Here is a 22724-nt window from a genome sequence, read left to right on the forward strand (position 1 = left end):
AATTGGCAATGGTATATCCCCAAAACACATCAACAACTTAAAATTGACCTTCACAGCCATGGCAAGACAGTGGCCATAACTAGAGGATGTGTTTGACTTTAATCATTATATATTTAAGTATTTATTACACTTGAGACACTTGATATTTTCTTATTTGCATTGATTCTATTGATAAAAGATGTTGCTTCATTACATCTTTGCTTCTTTCCTTTTCTTGTTCTAATGTTTTTCATTTTGCTGCAATGTCTAGATCCCAATGCTGCTGACAATAGTAGAGGACCAGAAATACAAATAGAAATGCAAAACTTGAATTCTCATATACCAAAATTCATGGCGAAACCAGCACCGGGACTACATTACCCCAGCAAGCTGATGTAGGTGCAGAAGGTATAAATTTTGAAGTGGATTTACCGCTACCATCATTCTATAAATAGGTTCTCAATTCCAGACATGGGTTGGGCCTTACTTTCTACATGCTTCACAGAGCCAACTCTCTACTGTGTTTGTTCCTTCTGCAGCTGCACGGTTCAAGTTTCAAAGAACTAGATGTAGTCACTGGATAAAAAGACTTAAGTAGCATAAACACCATAACACCACTTAGAAAAACCATGGATTGGTTGGGAAAGAAATATCAGCAAATAGAAACAAAAGACATTTTACTAGAATGCGTGATTTATTTAAGTTCCATTTAGTGCCATCCCCACATGGACGGGCTATATATATAAATAAAAGTAGCTGAATAACTACGACTATCTGATTCTTGCAAGCTTTGCTACAGGATGAGGGTACGTGGTTGCCCATGTCTTGAGTTTATGCCACTGATCGTATGGCTAACAGTGTGATTGCTTTGCTTTTTGGTACATGGCCCATCCGTGTGGTGGTCCAGTAAATCATTGGTCTTGACCACCATACACATGCCACATCCACAACAGATATTTTAGTGCATATTTCATGAACTCCATGACGTGTGGAAAGGCAGCAATCTTGTATTGCAAAGTGAAAGACAACCAATAAGTCCAAGAAGGCATTTAGACCAAGATGTCGACTAGAAGATGGGTGCTAAGGTGATTCGCAGTACTTTGTTCAAATAATTTCTGAAATTCGATTCATTAGTGCATGCAAACACAGAATAAGAATATTTATAAAATTGTTCTGCAAAACATATATATTCAAAATCCTTAATATACAATGCCCTTCCATCTATACAAGTTATTGTGGACTTTGTATTATTTCAGAGTCACATGTAAATATCTGATTCAATTTGTTGTGACGAAGATGCAGCTCGAGATGTATAGAAACGGTAGTTTCCGAACTGCAAATATACAGACACAGAAAATCAACACATTTCTTTTTCAATTGAAAACCAAACATTTCATCTAAATTTCTTCTCTTGAAGATAATTGCTCGCTCGTACTATGGCATACCAATCCAATTTCAACTACCTAAAAAAAGTAAAACATTAAAAAAAAAAAAAAGAAAGAAAAGAAAAGAAAAGAAAAACATCAACAACGCATATGAATGTAAATTCAAATTACCCATCATGAATATTTTGGCTTGCAATGTGATATATCGAGATGAAATGCAGTTCATAGTTAGAATAAGCTGCATGTGTGTTGATTATCCTCCCAAATGGTTTTTTGGCAGACATCTCCCAGATTGCATTTTGGGGGAAAACCACATTGCAGGCACCTGAATATCAGGGGGTTCTCGCCATCAAGTGGACCACGTGTATGCGAATGCTGATGAATTCTTCCCAACCATCTATTTTTCTCATCCACATGTTGTGTAATGATACTTAGTGGGGCCCACCTGATGAATAGCCTCGATCTGTCACACAGATACAACATTAGCACATGTTGGAGAATAACGTCGCCATTTCTCTTCCCCAATATATAGAAATAAGAGAATGTTCCAAAACTACTTAAATTCAATATGGATGCATAAAAATACAAGTACTGTGTATAGCGTCGTTTCCGAATTTTTGACTAATTTTCCATAAGATACAGTAGTATTGAAAACAGGGGAAGCTAAAATGACGCTAACAAAGAAAAAAATCCATTTATGCTTCAAGAATCCTTCAATCACCACCATATAAAAAAAAATTGGTCTCATAGAGAAATAACCATGATTAAGATGAATGTTATCGGACAATGAAGGGATTGATACTGAATTCTAAATGTTTAGAACAATCTATTTTCAGCAATCTCAACATATACAGCAAGAAAACAGAAGTGAACATACCCAAATCATCCAAATCCAATCCAAGCTAATTAATCCCAATGATCCCACAAAATTAAATCATCATTCTTCTCTAACAGAACCCACGATCAAGATGAAAACTAGCAAGTGCCATGAAAGAAAATAAGAAACAACTTTTCACGAGGGAGATTGAAACAGACCTTGGTAAATCGATATCTGTCGAGAAGCTTCTCCAAAACTCCAGAATCCACGACTTTGCAAGGATAAGATATGTGAAGTGGCAGCGGAGGAGGAGGAAGGGCATCATCAGCATCCCGGGCAGCATTGGGAGATCCCCTCTCTTTAAAGTAGATCGTGCCTAGCGTCTAGAGCTTGACTAAAGTGGTCGAGATGGAGCAGGAGGCAGTCGCTTGAGTCACATGGCTCTTGCGGCTAGGGTTAAGGTCGCCCTTGCGAATGTGGTTGATGTAGAGCTGGGAATTGGTGAGGCCTTTGTAGTAGGGGCCGGTGGTGGAACTCTTCTTCGCCTGCCGTAGGTTGAGCTCGCTGAGGCTCTTTTTGGTGAGTTCCGAGTTGGAGAGGGGGATCTAGAGAGAGATCAAGGAGGAGAGAGAGAGAGATAGAGAGAGAGAGAGAGAGAGAGAGTTTGGGGGGCCGGGTACGGGCGTTAAAACAGTGGGAGCCAAAAGGTGGAACAAAAACCATTCCAAATTAAGAACGGCCCAAGACTGTGCTTAAACCGAAAATGTAGCCACTTGTAAATTGGGATTTTGGTGTAGTGAGATGTCTTGTTCTTGTCTCTGATTTTGTCAGAGTGACATGGAAACACGAGGATCCATGAACGTTCACCTGCTTAATTTGATGCCCCGATGGGATTTTTACCCAAGAGGCGATTAAATTCATCAGATTGGCAGTTGGCAAATACAATCAGGCTTGCAGTGTTTTGGATTCTTCAGGATAATTTCTCTGCAACCCGGAACCCAATTTATAGAAAATTCCATCAGTCTTTTTCATTTTCCCTTGAATGTATTTAAAGACCCTTAGTCACAATGCAAACAGGTCGAGCCTTGCCATTGATGGACCCTTCTATTAAAGTCCCTTGATATACATTTTTAAATCATCTTCTAACAGCTCGAGCTCTTTGATAAAGTGGTGATTTGATATGACATCAAAGCGAAAAGTCGTGTTCGAATTTCGGGATCAGCAAATATGCCTCCCCTAATATATTCTCCCACAAGGGGCCATTATGGTGTGGTATGACACACGATCCTCCATCCCATTACATATCCTCCTATACGTTCTCGTATCACGCATGAATGATACAGGTGTCTCCGCCTGTATTGCTCAAAACAACCAAATATGGGAGCGATCACCCATTTCAAACCTTGGCTGGATGAGGCCCAGTCGTGTTGTGAGGAAAGTAAGATAAATAAAACCTTTCAATACGGGTTTCGTACCACAAGCAACAAACAAAGGCTACTAACAAACAAACTTAATTTCCATATCACCGCCATTTCAAGTCATGGCTGGATGAGCCTGAGTCATGATGTGGGCAAAATAAGATGCATAACAATTTTCAGTACTGGTTTTGTAGAACAAGCTACAAACAAACTTAATTACATATCACACCCATTTCAATCTTTGGCTGGATGAGCACGGGTTGTGATGTGGGCAAATTAAGATACATAAAACCTTTCAGTACTCGGTTCGCAGCAAAAACAAACAAACATAGGTTACAGTAAGATATCACACCATCTGGACTAACTAGGTTGCATTGTTCAACTTTATTGGATAGTTTGAAGCCCAAGAAACCTGAAATCTAGTGCTATTCCATGTGCTGAGAAGCCAAAGCTGCTTCCTCTTGACTGGAGGAAACTGCAGAAGGGTTCTCTTCATCAAGCTGAGAGGGGTTTCTTTTGAGGATTCCTGCATGAGTAAGCAAAACCCACAAATGTGTGATGAATTCTCCACCGTTGGCTAGACTTTCAGCATGGGCCATTTCATTATCCGATGGTGCAAGGAACAATATCATCTCCGCCCAAAAATCTGCCAATACCTTCCATTTTCTCCCTTCATCTGGTAGCATTGATAATAGTTGGTTCCCAAGTTTCACGCCTTTTTCTACTATAGTTTTTCCATTCTCAATATTGCCATTCCCCATGTTACTCAACTTCTTATACAACTCAGCCTCAGTGTTTCTGCATTTTTTTAGTAATTCTCTTGTTTCTGATATTGTTGCATCGAATAATAATTCAGTATTATCTGGAGGATCAGGCAACAATGACGGAACAAAAGCTACCAAGTAGGCACAATATCCAGATAAGCTGGTGGCAACATCACGATTCAGTTCTATCTTACCCAAATCCTTTCCCTTTTCCTGGCAGTTAGCCTCATGCTCCATGACACAAAACGAGGTAGCAACGTGCCAAACCAAGATGGTGTATGTGTTTGACTCGAATATACATTCCCCAGAGAGCTCTGCTAGTACCTTGTTTTTCCTCAAAGAAGAAACCCCATTTGTTAATCGCTGTCCATTATTTAGCAATGTATGAATAACAGCTTTCTTCACATGTGGAGACAGTTCTACAGAGCTACTGGCTTTCTGCCCTCTTCTTGGCGTACCCGTAAAAGAACGATAGAGAAAGCAGCATGGTGCACGGTGGTAATTGAAAGAAGAAAGAAGAAAGTACTGCCCCATTTTTCTTCGCCAATGTTTCGATCTCATAAACGGTGGACGGAAAACGAACCCCAGCACTCCTTCCCACTTACTTTGTTGTAAGAAGGGCTTCTGGACATATTGGCACAGCAACCATACCTTGGTCCAATCTGAAAAAACAACACTGAGGAGTTGCAAAATCTGCATTCCGACAAATACTCCTATCACCACACAGGTACCCCAAACATGTGTATGGGTGGGTCTATCTAGGGTAGGTTTTTTACAGAATTGATTGACCCATTGCATGTCATTCATGTCACATCTCTCCAACCAATTAACAAATACGTTGCAGATTCTAAGGTCACGAGAGCCGAATATGAATCCTCTGTAAGTCATCCGATGTACTGGGAAACTCATAAGAAGTATTGCAATCCAAATACTAGCTCCCAACATAAGGATTTCTGCAATTAAATATAGTATAATTGTACTGAGGAATGACTTCTTGTCACTAAAGATTACTGGGAGCAGAGAATAGAAGTAATCATAAAGGAATGATAGCTCTACTTCGATGACTTGGAAGGCTCTTTCGTGATCATCATTTGAGAAAAGCCCATCACGTACGAAGTTCCAAGTCTTTGGAAGATGAGATTCATATAAAGGGTATTTCCTGAATCGACGTACGAGCATCTTTACCAAGGCAAATGACAGGCACATGTATTTCAAATGGCCACCTGGGTCACCTCCATCTGAGAGAAGTGGCATATTTTTGCAGTCCCAAATCTTCTCAACCGTTACAATTCTGTCATTGATGTGATCCATGTCCCAATGTCCATTGGTTGTCACTTTCGCTTTCTCTTCTCCCATGACCAAGTACTTGTATCCTTTCATACGGACGGGATCTGTCTCATTGCTCATTCCTTGTTCCTGTCTCATGTAGTCGGCAAGCAGTTTAGTTCTCCTTTTCAACCCAAGCGATGGTGAATACCTAGAGTTCATTATTATCAATCTAGCACCCAACTTGATGGTGGTAAGAACCAAAATCAATAGAAGTGGGTATTCGAACACATGTCTATGATGATGCAGAGAATACAACCAACAAGCCAAATAGAGTATAATGATTTCCTGCAAGGCGCGCGACTTTCCTTGCTGGTTGTCTTGGATGCTGTAGAGAGTGGAGTTTGCACTTCCGTAAATGAGAAGGAGAAGCACGGCCCAGATTGCATGCATCTCATTAAGGTACGGTGGTGATTGCATCAGACCAAAGGTGTTTGATATGATGTAGAAGGGCAGAAAGTAGGCTGCCCATAGAGCCCCCTTGAGCAACTTGTTGCGAGAAAGACGCTTGTATGAGCCAAAGAAGATGATGATGGCAAGGAGCAAAAGGCTGGAGATGACGAGTGCCACAACATATGCAGGTCTGTTAAAATCACCCCAAACCAAGGTATTGAGTTTTTTCAGGGGATCATGACCTTCTGTTAATTTACTTTCTCCAAAACTATCATATAAGCAATCGACCGACCGGTTCAGCAAGCGGGGATAGAAAGCCATATATTCCTTCACCTTCGTTCACTCTCTCTGGACCATGTATCACGCTGCCACACATTTTAGAGAAATTAATAGGCACTTTATTTTACTTTGAATGTAACATTGAAAAGCCCCTCCACGGGGGTTGACCAAAATAGTTTTCAAAATTAGAAGATCATACCGCATCCATGTTCATTTAATTCATCAATGGGCTGTGGACCTCTTGTCTTGGACACCATAGGGAAGCCCTCGAATCCATTCATTATGTAATTAATGATGTATAAGTGTGACCATGTCCTACTCAAAGAATCAACTCGAATCGGTTGGACCGTACAGCCATTTTGGTAAGTGGAGAATAATTAATGTTATTACCAAAAATAAATGAGAATTAATAAATAAAGAGAAGGAAAAAGGACCAGCCTGTTTATGTAAAATCTACCCCATGCACGAGTGTGTCACCCAATGTTATGCCCAAGGCCCAAAAATAAGTCCCATCTATAATTCAGGTGGACCACATGATTGAAAAAAGTGTACAAGGCAAGTCTCACCCTCCAAACTGTAACACTTCATGTGGTCCACCTAAGTCACATATGGGCCTTATTTTTGGGCTCCAGGCCTATATTTTGGTGTGGACGTTTCTCTCAAGTATTTCCATTGGTGTGGCCAACTTAAATCTAAGGCAGAAAAATTAGGATAAAGTGTAAACATCATAGTGGGCCACGGAGTTTTTGTAGTAGCACACAATACCAACATGGGTGGCAACCTGAGTCACTTTTTCAACATATGGGTGATGGACCTGCACCCTTGGTTTTAAGAGGGGGGGTGGGGTGGGGGCGCGGCATCGCAATGTGTGTATAATTCACTCCCGCCATTCGATGTGTAATCACACATTATACCTAGAGCAAAAAATTCATGATGATGTCTGATTTAGTGGGTCACACCAAAAAATAAAAAAAAATAAAAAAAATAAAAAAAAAATAAAAAAAATGGGAGAGAAACGTCCACCCTTGACTTTTAGAGTGCCCACTATAATGGTTATATAAATCCATTTCAATCATTAAATGTCCCACCAAAATTAATATAGGCCTAGAGCCCAAAAATAAGGCCCATATGATTCAGGTGGACCACCCTAAGGGTTATAGTAGGGAGGGTGCAACTTGCCCCTGTACACTCTTCCAAATCATATGGTCTACATAAATGACAAGTGGGGTTGATTATTGACATTGAGTGTAACATGAGGTGACCACCTGGTGGACGGCTTAGATTTCATATAAACACTATGCTGGCGCCTACCTGAGCCACCAACCCTTTTTTCCATATCTTCCTTTATTTATTAGCTCTAATTTATTATCAGTAATAATATTAATTATTCCCCACTTACCAAATAGTTATATACATACATGTATCAAGTTCAAATAGTTGGACTATACCTTGGTCCTGCCAGCTTAGATTTTATTAATATGAATCAATGCTCATGAATGCAAAAAAACTGAAAGACTGGTAGATAAGATGATAAGAGATGAGGGAGCGCGTTAGTCTTGCACCTTGATTTTGCAATAGGGCCCAACATGATGTTTATATGACGACTGCGGATCCTCTGTTTCGTGGAAACAGCGACCACCTGAATCCAGGTTTATTATTGGTTCAAGTCACTGTAAGTACCACGTCATCAATTTCTTAAATATATTTAAAAAAAATACATTTAAGGAGAAGTCTAACGGAAACGTTAGAACTTAGACGGTTTCCATTTGGAAATCGGATTGCATACTTAGTATAGTACGCTCTTATCCTTACTTAGTAAACTCAGTTGGGCCCACCTTGTTTGTATGTGGTCTACCCATGCTGTCCATCCGTTTTTTTCATCTAATTTAGGGGGTTGAGCCCAAAATTGAAGTATATCCAAATATCAAGTGGATCATAGTACAGTAAACAGTGGGGATAATTATTTCCACTGTTGAAACCTTTTTAGTCCCCACAATGATATTTATTTGTCATCTAACCTGTTCACAAGATCATACGGACATGGGTGAAGGGAAAAAACAAATATAAACTGACGCAGGAGAGGACGTGAGGTCGAGCACCGTCTTCCTCAAGAAGAATACTAATCGGAATCCACGGAACTTCTCTGGACTCCTCACAGAGACTTCTCGAATCCATGAGGAAAGAAAGCAAGAAATAGAAAGAAATTTTAACAAGCTCGAATTTGATTAATCAATTAATAAAAACGATTTCACAACCCTTTAAATAGGGGTACCAAGCAATGGAAAAGAAATCAGAATCAAACTACAACTAAAACTCCTAGAATTCGTAACTTACTATAAATTGTAAACTTACTATTTATAGACGGTCCTGATGTCTACTAGTGCGCAAGGTTTTCAGCCAAAAATAGTAAGTGTCCTATTTGGCTTCACCAAACCGTTCTCCTAATTATTCTAAGCTCTTTTCACGTTGGGCGCAACTCCTAAAGCCCGGCGGATGAAGAGTTATAATCAAACTAAAAATTACTATTTATAGTAAAAATGAAATTAAAACAGGGAAATGACCGTCGATCTAGGGGTTTTTTGCAATTCCGGGCTGCATAACCCGGCGTAGCAGGGTTAGTTGGCTAAAGTAGCTCGTTCTACCCCAAAATCATATATTTTACGTTAGGTAACTCATTTCGGATTGCGAGATACGCTCGATCTAAGGTTCGACGGCCCGGATCACTTCTCTTGTCGACCAGGCCTTTTCTGATCCATCTTGGCCATGAAACTGTCCACGACCCACTCTACATTAGTCCCCTCCACTTCAAAAGAACTCGTCCTCGAGATCTCATCCTGCGCTGGTTCATAATACTCGGTCAGGTCCGCGACGTTGAAAGTCCATGAGATCGCCATGTCATTTGGAAGATCAACAACATAAGTATTATCATTGATCTTTCAGATGATTGGTACAAGTCCAATCTTTTTATTCTTCAACTTGTTGAACGTTCCAGTCGAAAATCGTTCTTTGCGCAGATGGACCATTACTTGGTCGCCTACCTCGAACACTTTTTGTCGCTGATGCTTATCTGCTTGCTCCTTGTACTTTTCGTTCGAGGCATGTAACTTGGTTTGTACCTTCGCATGAATGTCCATGATCTTGTCAGCCATATGTTCTGCTGCAATGGTCATGCCTGGGAGCTTGGGCAGAGGGACCAAGTCTAGTGTGTGGCGAGATGCTCGTCTGTAAATAACCTGGAACGGGGATTTCCTTGTTAAGCGGTTCACCATGTTGTTGAATGCAAACTCCACTTGAGACAAAGCCAAATCCCACTACTTCAATTTTTCTCCTGAAATACATCGAAGGAAGTTTCCCAACGTGCGATTCACAACCTCAGTTTGACCGTTAGTCTGTAGGTGGTAGGCACTGCTAAACTGAAGTCGTGTATCGAATCGAGTCCACAAAGTCCGCCAAAAGTGGCTTATGAATTTCGTGTCACGGTTAGAAGTAATAGTCTTGGGAACCCCGTATAGCTGAACAATTTATCTGAAGAATGATTCGCCATGTGTGTTGCATCGAGAGTTTTCTTGTATGGAATAAAGTGCGTCATCTTGGAGAAACGATCTACTACCACGAACACCGAATCTATGCCGCATTGTATTCGTGGGAGACCAAGCACGAAGTCCATAGATAAATCTACCCAAGGGCCGTCAGGTATGGGTAATGGGGTGTAGAGGTCCGTATTATGAGATTGCCCCTTGGAGATTTGACAGATATAACAATGTTGGACTGCCTTTCCCACATCACGTACCAATTGCGGCTAGTAATACTGTTCTTCCACAAGAGCTCGCGTCATGTCTCACCCAAAGTGTCCACTGAAGCCACCTCCATGTAGCTCTTGGATTATCTGTTCCCTTAGCGAACTATTCGGGATGCACAGTCGATTTCTCTTGAAAAGGAACCCGTCTTGCATATGTAAGTCACCAGGGTGACCTTCTTGGCACCTAACTCATGCGTCCTTGAAGTTGTCGTCATCGGCATATATGTCTTTGAGGCGCTCGAACCCAACAACCTCATTGCTCATAGTGACTAACAAAGTTGCACGGTGACTCAGTGCATCAGCTACTTTGTTCTATTGCCCTAACTTGTGTTTTAGTACGAACGTGAATTCCTGCAAAAACGAGATCCATCTAGCATGCACACGGTTAATGTTAGCTTGACTATTAATGAATTTGAGAGCTTGATGGTCCGTGTAAAGTATGAATTCTCTCTGAATCAAATAATGTCGCCAATGTCGTAGTGCCTGGACCACCGTGTATAACTCGATCTCATATGTAGACCACTTCTTGCGTGCATCGCTAAGTTTCTCACTGTAGAAGGCTACCGGCCTACCTTCTTGAGACAAAACTCTCCCAATTTCGACATATGAGGTATCACATTCGACTTCAAACAGTTTGTTGAAATTGGAAAGTACAAGAACCGAGGTCGTGGATAATCTGTGCCTGATTTCGGCAAAGCTCCTGTCGGCTTCGTTAGTCCACTGAAACTGTCATTTCTTCATGTAATCTGTGAATGGTGACACAATGGTACTGAAAATTTTCACGAACCGACGATAGAATGTCGCCAGTCCATGAAAACTTCGTACTTCGTGAATATTTGTGGGAACCGGCCATTCTCTGATTGCCTTCACCTTTTCCTCATCCACCTGAATGCCTGTGGATGTTACGATAAAACCTAGGAACAATAGGCTATAAGTCATGAAGCTGCACTTTTTAAAATTGAGATACAATTTATTTTTAGTGAGCACTTGAAGGACCTTCTTGAGGTGTTCCATATGGGTGGTTTCGTCTTGACTGTATATCAAAATATCATTGAAATAAACCACAACGAACCGTCCAATGAAAGGTTTCAGAACTTGGTTCATCAATCTCATAAATGTGCTAGGCGCATTCGAAAGACCAAAGGGCATGACCATTCATTTATATAATCCTTCCTTGGTCTTAAAGGCAGTTTTTCACTCATCACTCGGCCCTATTCGAATCTGATGGTAACTGCTCCTTAGGTCCAATTTAGAGAATATTTTTGCACCCTCTAGCATGTCAAGCACATCGTCCAACCGTGGTATAGGGAACCTGTATTTTATGGTGATTTTGTTAATGGCTCGGCTGTCGACACACATGCGCCAACTCCCATATTTCTTTGGCATTAATAGAGCCGGTACAACACATGGACTAATGCTTTCTCGAATAAGACCCTTACGAATCAACTCCTCTACTTGTCCCTGTAGAATCTCGCACTCATTCGGACTCATTCGATAATGAGGCCGATTAGGTAAACTGGACCCAGGGACAAAGTTGATATGATGTTGGATATCCCGCATGGGGGGTAACCCATCAGGAAGATCATCGGGCTGGATTTTTTTGAATTCATGTAGGATGGGCCTTAGTCTTTCAGGGATGATGGTAGGCTCGAGTTCTTCCCCTTTTACAATTAATGCATAGGTCTGTCATATTTCTTTGGATTCTTCCACGAAGTCCCGTATGGTTAAGAGAAAATAACCCTTCACTTTAGAAGTTTCAGGCGGTCCCTCTGGATTCATAAGGGTCAATATGGTCTTCCGATCGTTCTTAACGAAGATATATATGTTATATCGCCCTTTATGAGTGGGTCACGATCAGATTGTCAGGGCCGATCAAGTAGTATGTGTCAACCACATCGCATACTATTTCATCCTTATAATGTTTACCAATTGAAAAGGATATGGTGCACCGTTCAGTTACCTTTGTTTCGCTGACCTTCTTGATCCAACCGATTGTATATGGAGAGGGATGACGCTTCGTTTTCACTTGCAATTTTTCTACCATGACCTTGGAGACGATGTTCTCGCTGCTCCCACTATCAATGATCACATCACAAACCTTTTGATTCACCGTACACCTAGTGCGGAGATGTTATGCCACTGTGGATGCACTTCTTTTCTTGGCGCATTTAATAGTCGCCTCACGATGAGCGACTCACCGTGATCTTACTGAACCCAACCTGAAACATCTGCCTCATCCTCAATGGTATGCTCCTGTTCTTCAATATCTGGATCTTCATAAGCGTTATCAGCACTACCATCATTGATGGCGAGGTTTGCCACTTTTCGCTGGGGACAAGTATTTGATAGGTGGCCCGGTTGGCCACAACGACAGCTGTTATCGGGCCTTGGCCGAGCATAGGGGTTCGGGATTCTACTTGAACCAGCAGCAGTCGATACGCCCCTTTGGAGTCTAGCTTGCCCGCTTCCCTGATCTCGGTTCTCAAATGTAGGAGGTTGAGCGCGTGCTCCTACGGGCTCCTTCCCCTTGGGTTGTGCAGTTCTCTGGGGCGGACCTGCCACATGGATCCTTGCAGTAGGATAGGTTTGTGTGTTAAGATGTTCAAGTTGTGCTTCTGCCCGAGTAGCCAATTTGATCGCATCATTCATCGTCCAGACGGATTGCATTTGGAACTGATCCTGGATAGCCATACACAATCCACCATTGAATCGGGCGACTTGCTGCGATTCAATCTCGACTAAATCATTACGCGCCGCCAGGCAGTAAAATTCTTCTACGTATTCTCTCACCGACCGACTACCCTATCGACAATTTTGGTATCGTTGGAATAATACCTGATCGTAATCGCTAGGGAGGAATAGGGCACGTAGTAGCTGTTTCATCCGATGCTAGGTGCGGATTGGTGCTTTCATTTGCCTAGTTCGTGCAAGTTGCAGTTGTTTCCACCAATCTGAAGCTCCTCATTTCAACTTGTAGTTCACAAGCTTGACCTTCTTTACTTCAGGGATGTCCATATAGTCGAAAAATCGGTCAACTTTAGAAAGCCAATCGAGAAAATCTTCAATGTGTAGTTGACCATTGAAGCTAGAAATATCAACCCGTATCTTGAATTCTCTATCCATTCGATCTACTCGATCACCGCCATGTCTGGGGTGTTAGAAGATGATGTCGTCGATTTCCTCCTCACTGGAGCCCCCTTTCTCAGGAATGACCCTTGGATGCACTGCCGGTACTATCCTGCAATCAGGGCGATTACGAGTTTCAGCAATTGGCGGTGGAGGATTACCATCAGGAACACGGAGTTTCCTTAGGTTTTCCACCAAGAGATCCACCATACGGTCGATGGAAGCCTGCAGCCCTTACATGGCTTGTTGATTCTCTCGATGGAAGCCTACGGTCGATGGAAGCTACCGCCGTTAAAGGTAAATTCCCTGAAGCATCGCCCATGGGATTGTTGCCCGACCTGTCGTTAGAAGTCATCAATCTGAGGAGAAACCTCGCTTTGATACCAAACTGATGCAAGAGAGGACATGAGGTCGAGCACCGTCTTCCTCAAGAGGATAACTATTCCGAATCCACGGAACTTCTCTGGACTTCTCACAGAGATTTCTCGAATCCAAGAGGAAAGAAAGTAGGAAATAGAAAGAAATTCCAATAAATTCGAATTTGATTAATCAATCAATAAAACCGAGTTCACAACCCTTTAAATAGGGGTACTAAGAAATGGGAAAGAAATTAGAATCAAACTACAACTAAAACTCCTAGAATTCGTGACTTACTATAAATAGTAAACTTACTATTTATAGACGGTTGTGATGTCTACTAGTGCGCAAGGTTTTCGGTCAAAAATAGTAAGTGTCCTATTTGGCTTCACCAAACTGTTCTCCTAATTATTCTAAGCTGTTTTCACGTTGGGCGGAACTCCTAAAGCCCGACAGATGAAGAGTTATAATCAAACTAAAACTTACTATTTATAGTAAAAACGAAATTAAAACAGGGAAACGGCCGTCGATCCAGTGGTTTTTTGCAATTCCGGGCTGCGCAACCCGGCATAGCGGGGTTGGTTGGCTAAAGTAACACCTGCTACCCCAAAATCATATATTTTACGTCAGGTAACTCATTCCGGATTGCGAGATACGCCCGATCTAAGGTCCGACGGTCCGGATCACTTCTGTCGTCGACTGGGCCTTTTCTGATCCATCTTGGCCATGAAACTATCCGCGACGCGTTCTACATCTTAAACTTGGTCCCTATACTTTTGTAGCCCCCAAGAAATTTTCAACGGTAAACATTCAATTCAACTGTTTCATATGGTGTGGTCCATTTGAACATTGTATATGCTTCATTTTTGGTATCAAGCTCTAAAATTATCTGGTATTTTCCTATAGTGTGGTCCATTTGAACATTGTATATGCTTCATTTTTGGTATCAAGCTCTAAAATTATCTGGTAAAATTGATGGACGGAGTGGATAAAATATATATAAATCATGGTGGACCCCACAGAGTGTACTCAGTACGCTAAGCCTAATGACGCTTCCATTTCGCGGGGGATTCAGCGGGCGGGTTGAGTAGCGAGACTCTTTAAAGTGACGTCACCTAGTTATGTGGGTCCCACCATGATATATGTTTTGTATCCACACCGTACATCCATTTGGAGAGATCATTTTAGGGTAGTAGCCAAAGAATGAATCAGATCCAAAACTCGAGTGGACCCCACCACAGAAAAAAGTGGAGAGAGTCACGCCCACCATTAAAAACTTTTAAGGGTCACAAAAGTTCTCGATCAAGCTTATATTATTTGTGTTTTCCCCCTTTAATGTCTGTGTTAACTTAAGGTCAACCATGATTCTTATTTAAGTTTCCATTTGAGTAGCAAGACTCACTACTAAAGTGACGTCAGCTAGTTATGTCGGTCCCACCATGATGTATGTTTTGTATCCACATTGTCCATCCATTTGGAGAGATCATTTTAGGGCATGAGGCAAAGAATCAAATCCAAAACTCGAGTGGACCCCACCACAGAAAACAATGAAGAGAGTACGCTCACAATTAAAAACTTCTAAGGGCCACAAAAGTTTTCAATCAAGCTGATATATGTGTTTCCGCTCCTTTAATGTCTGTGTTAACTTATGAACAGGTTGGATCTCAAATAAAAATTACGGTGGACCTTAGGAAGGCTTTAACGGTGGACGTCACTCTCCTCACTGTTTTCTGTGGTGGGGTCCGCTCCGGCTTTGGATCCGCCTCATTATTTTGATCATGCCCTAAAATGATCTCTGCAAATGGATGGACAGTGTGGATACAACACATACATCATGGTGGGCCCCACATAACTTGGTGGTGTCACTTGAGTAGCAAGTCTAGCTACTCAATCGGTCGGTAGCTAATCCGCCTCCAATTTCTTTCTTCTAAAATTTAATTAGGCCATGTCATCTCACGACAATTTTATAAGATAAAATATATATATATATATATACAAAATTTGCTTGTTTAGCAATGAATATTAGCGGCGACCCAGGATAAGTGATATCCGTAGGATCCTCACCGTGGGCCCACCTCGATCTATGCATTGTATATCTACTCCATCCATTTGTTTTCTCATATTATTTTAAAACTCAACCCGAATCGGTACTTGCGATTGGGTCAGACTCAGTCCGGATTAAATTCTTATCATTGAAAACTTCTTTTCGGCACCACAGGAGTTTTGGATCAAGTTGATATTTTTGTTTTACCTTTGTCCAGGTCTCCATGACCTTATGAATAGGTTGGATCAAAAATATACATGGCCTTATGAATGTTTCAACGGTAGTGTCCTTCACACCACTCCTTCAAGAAGAGGATTGCATACTGGGTGACTTATTAGGCTAAGCGTTTTGAATAAGCTTTGTGGGTCCACCGTGATTTATTTATTTTATCCACTCCATCCATACAATTTAAAAGATAGTTTTAGGGCTTTATCGTAAAAATAAAGTATATCCAAACCTTATGTAGACCACAACACAGGAAACTGTGTGAATTGAACGTCTACCTATCAAAATTTCTTGGGGGCAACCGAAGTTTTAGATCAATCTTGTATTTGTTTTTTCCCTTCAACCATGTGTGATCTTATGAACAGGTTTGATGAGAAATAAACATCATTGTGGGCCCTAGAAAGGTTTCAGATGTGGAAATTATTATTCCAACTGTTTCCTATGGTATGGTCCACTTGATCTTTGGGTATGAGCGGATAGACGGTGTGGATAAACAATATACAGTCACGGTGGGCTCAATAGAGTTTACTCAGTATGATAACAGCAGCATACCGATTAACTCAGTACGCAATCCGATTTCACTGCTTCCTGTGGTATGGTCCACTTGAAACTTGGATCTGCCTAATTTTTTTTGTTCCCAGCCTAAAATGACGTGGAAAAATTTATGGACGGTGTAGATAAAATCCATACATCACAGTGGCCCTCAGAATCCTAGCCTGTACGTATCTCGGGACGGGAAGGGGAGTACCCAATCCGCGCCTGTATGTCTTATACGTAAGCGGATTGTGTGGTGTAAAATGCAAACCATGATGCACGTGTTATATCCATACCGGCCAACCATTTTGGAATCATTTTAGAGCTGGACATAAAAAACGAGGCAGATTCAAACTTCAAGTAGACACACAACAGAAATCAGGGGACACGACGCCCACCGTTGATACCTTACTAGGGCCCACTATGATGTTATTTGCTATCCAGCCAGTTCATAAAACACAAATATAAGCTTCATCCAAAACTAATGTGGCCTTCAAGAAGTTTTCAAGGGTAGGCGTTCAATCCTCACTACTTTATGTGGTGTGGTCCACTTGAGGTTTGGATCTGCGTCCATTTTGGGCTCGTATACTCGAAATATCTCCAAAAATGAATGGATGGTATGGATATAACACATACATTATGGTGGAGCTTGATGACGTCGACACACCACGGATGTACATGCAATCTGCTTCCGTCTTATACCGACTGTACATCGGCTTAGCCAGACTGTTTTAAGACATGAGATAGATCATACCCAAATCACAGTAAATAGTGGGAATAAAGGCACCCGCCATTAGAACCTTTCAGAGACTACCGTGAAGCTTACTCCAAACTGGATGAAAGAAAGCAAACAAATACCAGCTTGATTTTTGGCGGCCAGGAAGTTTCTGACAGTGGGCGTTCAACCCTACTCTTTCCTGTGGTGTGGTCGACTTGAGCTTTGGATCTGTCTCGTGTTTGGGCTCATGTCCTATAGCGAACTGGCCAAACCGATGGAGGGGGTGGATTTAACACATATATCACTATGGCCTCACATAGTTTAGGGATAAAAAGCAGTCTGAGTTTAATCCAGGTATAACACTTCCTCATCGCTGACTGGAAGTATAACAAGATATAATCTAGCAGGCTGTATTTGATCATTTTAGATATAGGAATTACGTAAAAAGCACATACCTTCCAACTGAAAGATAATCGGGGAAGCGAGGATTTCAATATAGATACATCTCGATGAACATCTAAACACCCCTCAATAGAAATCCATTTATTAAAGATTTCCTGCATAAAGAAAAGAAATCAAAACTAAGGGATGCACTTTGTAATCCATTCCTAAATATACATGTGGAGAAATAATGCGTTAGATGGGGAAGGAATCAAAGAAGGATGCCGAGAAGAAGCATACAAGCATATAAGCTGAAGATTTCCCATCATGGCTGCACTAAAGAAAACCAAGCATTTCGAAAGGCCGGAATAGCAAGAATGTTTTGCACTACTGAAAGGTGGCTACTCATTCATTATATATATGACATAGATGAACTCCAATACATAATTTAAAAACCTGAAAACCCGACGAATGGTTACCCAGCTTGTCGGGAGTTCACTCGAAGATTTGGATTGGACTCAACTTCAATTTCATTATTAATTTACAAAGAATGGTTGTAACGAGTTTCCTGTTGAATCAGCTCCATTACTCGTCAAGTTGATTTGATTCAGCACAGTTTCACCTTCAGAAACCGAGCTTAGAATTATTCTTCAAAATATCCGGATCGTGGCCCCTAAAAGATATGGTTTGGATGATCCCCCACTCCCCAAGTAGATTGGTATCATGGTTAAAATCGTTGTGTATTCATGTTGGTGATCATTGATGCTAATATAATTGATTTTGTTGACTTTGAGTCCAGCAAGGAATTACACATCTAATGGCTAGAGTGGATCTCACACATATATTATGGGGGGCCCTATAAAAATATGAAAGGCCATGGAACTCATTATTTCTAAAAGTCTCAAGAACAATTGGCTGTGTTATTGATTAAGGTCCAACCAGATATAACTTCTAACCTTTTATGTGCATACAAACATCCAATCCATCAAATAGGTTCACCAAATCAGGTTCATTACCTTTTGAAAAACCTGCTTACCAACCAATCATTGAGTCAAACATACTTCTGCTTTGCTATTTACCTATTTAGGGTTTGATTTCATATGCACTTAATAATTTGGATGTTAAGACATGGGTAGACTATAGTTTGTGGTCCAACATGTTGGACTTAGAAACTCCTCTTTGTCAGAATAAATGTTGTTTTTTTGGGAACATGTGTGAGATGAATGCCCACCTTTGATTATTTTTTTTGAAGGGTTTGACCATGATGCTTATGCTAGATCCGTTCAAACTTTTAGACTTGTAATCTAATGGTAGGCCTAGATTCCAAAAATAAGGGTAATCAGTAATTCAAGTGGGCTGCAACAATGCAAATAGTTGGAGAGAGGTGTCCATCCTTGAGTTTATAGGCCCATCATGATCATTAATTGAATCCACTCCAATCATTAGATGTCACGCCAAAACCTAATCCAAGGGCTCAAAAGTAGTCCCATTAGTGATTCATATTAGCCACACTAAGGGAGACAATTGAAGGGTGAACTTTACCCTACACACTTTTTAATTATATGGTCCACCATAATCATGGATGGAGCTTAATTTAGGATGCTTTGCCTAACATGGTCCACATGGATTTAAAATAAACACCATGGTGAGGTACAGCCGAGCGAGCAATCCCTTTTCCTTCCCTCACTCTATTTATTAACATTAAATAATCATCAATTTTCATATTAGTTTACGTCCAACCAACCAGTTGGACGTAAGTTTCTAGGTATATATTGATACATGAAATTAATATTTTGTTTAAGGAAATAAAAATTTATCTTCTATTGCTTTTTAGTTATTTTTCTATGATACACAATCGAATTGGTCACTGCCGATTCACTTTTTGTATCAGCTAGTATAGAAAACCTAAAAGCCACGATAGCCATGGTAGCAAACGCATTCCTTCACCTGGCTTTAGATGAAATACTCACCTAACGCATGGTAAACGCATTCCGTAGTCTATTCCTTCAATAATTAAGAGTGCGTACAGTTCTCTCACTGCTACACCTTTAACGCGTGGAACTTCTTCAGCCCCACGATGATATTAAAAATTGATGAACATTGTGATCTATCACACACACACACACGGATATGTGACATGTGTGTTTGTGTTAGATCACAATGTTCAACACTTTTTTACAAATATGTATACTTAATGAGCCCAAAAATGAAGCACATCCAAAGCTCAAGTGGACCACACCATAGAAAAGCAACGGGATTGATCAATGGTCATTGAAACTTATTGTGAGGTTTATTTGCGATGTAGAGCGGGTCACAGACACTTTTATGTCCAAGATGGACGAAAGAATGCCTAATCGAAGGTGAAAGTCATCAAGACCGTCAGAACCTTAAAACAGGCATATCTCACAAAATCAGAATAAGTTACTCGATGTACCATATATGATTTTAGGGCAGGACGAGCTACTTTAGCTAACCAACCCGGCATAGTTGGGTTGCCAATGTCGAATTTGTGAGATTCCATTAGATTGACAATCCAATTCCATATTTATTTTCTTTTCTTTTTTTTTTGTTTTTTTTACTATTTTTAGTAAATTTTAGTTTGGTTATAACTCTTCATCTGTTCGGCTTTAGGATTTGTGTCCAAGTATTTAGAACAATTAGGAGAATAATGTAGTTAAGCCACATAGGACACTTACTATAAATAATAAATTTAGTACTATAAATAGTAAATTTACTATTTATAGTAAGTTGTGAATTTTAAGGAGTTTTAGTTATAGTTTAATTCCTAAACTTATTCCAAGTCTTGGTATCCCTATTTAAAGGGTTATAAACTCATTTATTTCATCAATTAATCAATTTAAAAATTTTCATGAATATTATTTCCATTTTCTTGACTTTTCCTCATGGATTCGAGAAGTCTCTACGAGGAATCCAGTGATGCTTCGTGGATTTGAAGTAATTATCCTTAAGGAAGACGCAGATCGACTTCATCACGTTCATCCCTGCGTCAATTTGTCATCCAACCTATCCATGACTTAATAAAGATCTAAATGAAAGAAATATCCGCTCGATCAGTCTTCTATGGCTATGAAAAGTTTTCAATGCTAGGAGTCCTATTTCCACTGTTTCCTATAGTGTGGCTCACTTGAGCCTTGGATGTGACTCATTTTTGGTCTCATGCACTAAAATGATGTGGAAGGATAGTTTGGATCTTATTCTTATGTCATGATGGAGCCCACAAAAGTTTTATGCATCAACAGTTCTGTTTTCTTCTTTGGAATGTGTTGCACCACAACAAGCAATTAGACGCGTGAAATTTATATGGGCATGCGATGATGTATTTCTTAGATCTACACAGTCCATTCATTTTTTCAGATCATTCTATGTAATTAGCCCAAAAGAAAGGCATATCCATAGTTAAAATGGACCACGCCACAGGAAATACTAAAAATTGATGACATTTGTGTTTTGCCTCATTGAAGTATGTGCGATCTTATGAACATGTTAGATTTAAAATAAGCCTCATGGTTGGCCCTAAAAAAGTTTTAACTGTAATTTGTTCAATCCCGACGGCTTTTTATGGTGTGCTTTACTTAAGCATTAAATTTATCTTATTTTTAATATGATGATTTATAATTACTTGAAAAAAAATTAAAGGACAATAGAGATAAAACAAAAGTCATGGTGGAACTTATGAAAGTTATACGCATTAAAAGTTATGTGTGCACCATGCAACCAATTTGGTAGACATTAATTACTAAGCGAATTGGTTGGCGTACCACACACTAGCTATATAGCTGGTGTATTGATGTCAGTAAGTTCTATGGGTCCCATCATGAGGTCTGTGTTATATCCAAACCATCCATCCATTTGGAGAGCTCTTCTTAAGTCTTGAACGATCAATTGGACCACACTGCAAAAAGCAGTTGGAGATTGAACGTCTATCATTGAAACCCTTTTGGAGGTCACAGAAGTTTCAGATTAATATGAATTTGTTTCTACTCTTCATCCATGTATTTTTGACCTTATTAATAGATTGGATGGAAAATAAATGTTATGGTGGGCCCTACGAATTTTTTAACAGTGAAAATCATTATCCTCCCTATTATTTTTGGTGTGGTCCATTTGAGCTTTGGATATGATTCGTTTTATGTTTAATGCTCTAAAATGATCTCGAAAAATGGATGAACGGTGAGGACATAATAAATACATCATTGTGGGTCCCATGTAACTTTGATTTCCTTTGAACCGTTTATACAACTTGGAGCTCGAGGAACATCGGCGCTTGTCTTCCCATGACACGTAACTACGCTAGCTATTTCGGGAATTGGATTGGCCGGTGTACCATACACCAGCTATATACCTGATGTAGGTACGTGTCAACACTCCTCAATCTTTGAGTTGTACGAACGATTCAAAGGAGATCAAAGTTACACGACCCCACAATGATGTTTTATTATATCCACATCGTTCATCCATTTTCCAAGATCATTTTAGAGTAGTATCCGAAAAATGAATCATATCTAAAGATAAACTGGGCCACACCAGAAATAGTAGTCGAGATAATGGTTTTCACCGTTAAAATTTTCATAGGACCCACCATAACGTTTATTTTCCATCCAATCTGTTCATAACGTCACAAAGACATGGATGAAGTGGAAAAACAAATTTCATATGGATCCAAAACTTCTGTGAACCCCAAAAGGGTTTCAATGGCAGATGTTCAATCCCCCACCGCTTTTTTCAGTGTGGTCCTCTTGATTGTTAGCTCTGTTTTATTTTTCGTATCAAGCCTTACAACAAGCTCGCAAAATGGATGGACGGTTTGGATATAACACATATATCATGACAGGACCCACAGAACTTGCTTAGGTAGCTTGTGTGTGGTACACCAGCGAATCCACTTCCATTAATTCGACCTATTTTGTCAGCTGAGTCATTTCCCACCCAGACGATCCGCACTCCAATAATTTGGCAATCTCGGTGGAGTGCAAACATATCCTGAACTTCACCTTTACTTTTCTCGTTTTCATTCTCCTTTGTCTTTCAGCCTTTGTAAAGATGAATGTCACCTTCGGACGCGGATTGCGTCCTACCCCCGCATGGACGGTAAGTTGCCCGGGCAGGGCTCTGTGGGGCTCACCGTGATGTAATTGTTTTATCTACGTCGTTCATCGCG

At 40.4% G+C, this 22724-nt stretch overlaps 1 protein-coding gene across 2 annotated transcripts; it reads right to left on the reverse strand.

The window, feature by feature from the left end:
- Window positions 1–4009: 4009 nt before the first annotated feature.
- On the reverse strand, window positions 4010–18071 carry LOC131221398 (uncharacterized). Of its 2 annotated transcripts, none has more exons than XM_058216659.1 (3): window positions 17846–18071; window positions 17620–17721; window positions 4010–6447 (listed from the first exon to the last, which is right to left on the reverse strand). In XM_058216659.1, exon 3 carries the CDS (start codon window positions 6401–6403, stop codon window positions 4025–4027), a length of 2379 nt encoding a protein of 792 aa, XP_058072642.1. In that variant the 5' UTR covers window positions 6404–6447; window positions 17620–17721; window positions 17846–18071; the 3' UTR covers window positions 4010–4024. The 2 variants fall into 2 exon arrangements, with proteins under 2 accessions (XP_058072642.1, XP_058072643.1); XM_058216660.1 differs by having other exon boundaries at window positions 18025–18043.
- Window positions 18072–22724: the final 4653 nt, after the last annotated feature.

Source organism: Magnolia sinica, chromosome 12 (genome assembly GCF_029962835.1).
Source record: "Magnolia sinica isolate HGM2019 chromosome 12, MsV1, whole genome shotgun sequence".
Classification (NCBI taxonomy): Eukaryota; Viridiplantae; Streptophyta; class Magnoliopsida; order Magnoliales; family Magnoliaceae; genus Magnolia; species Magnolia sinica.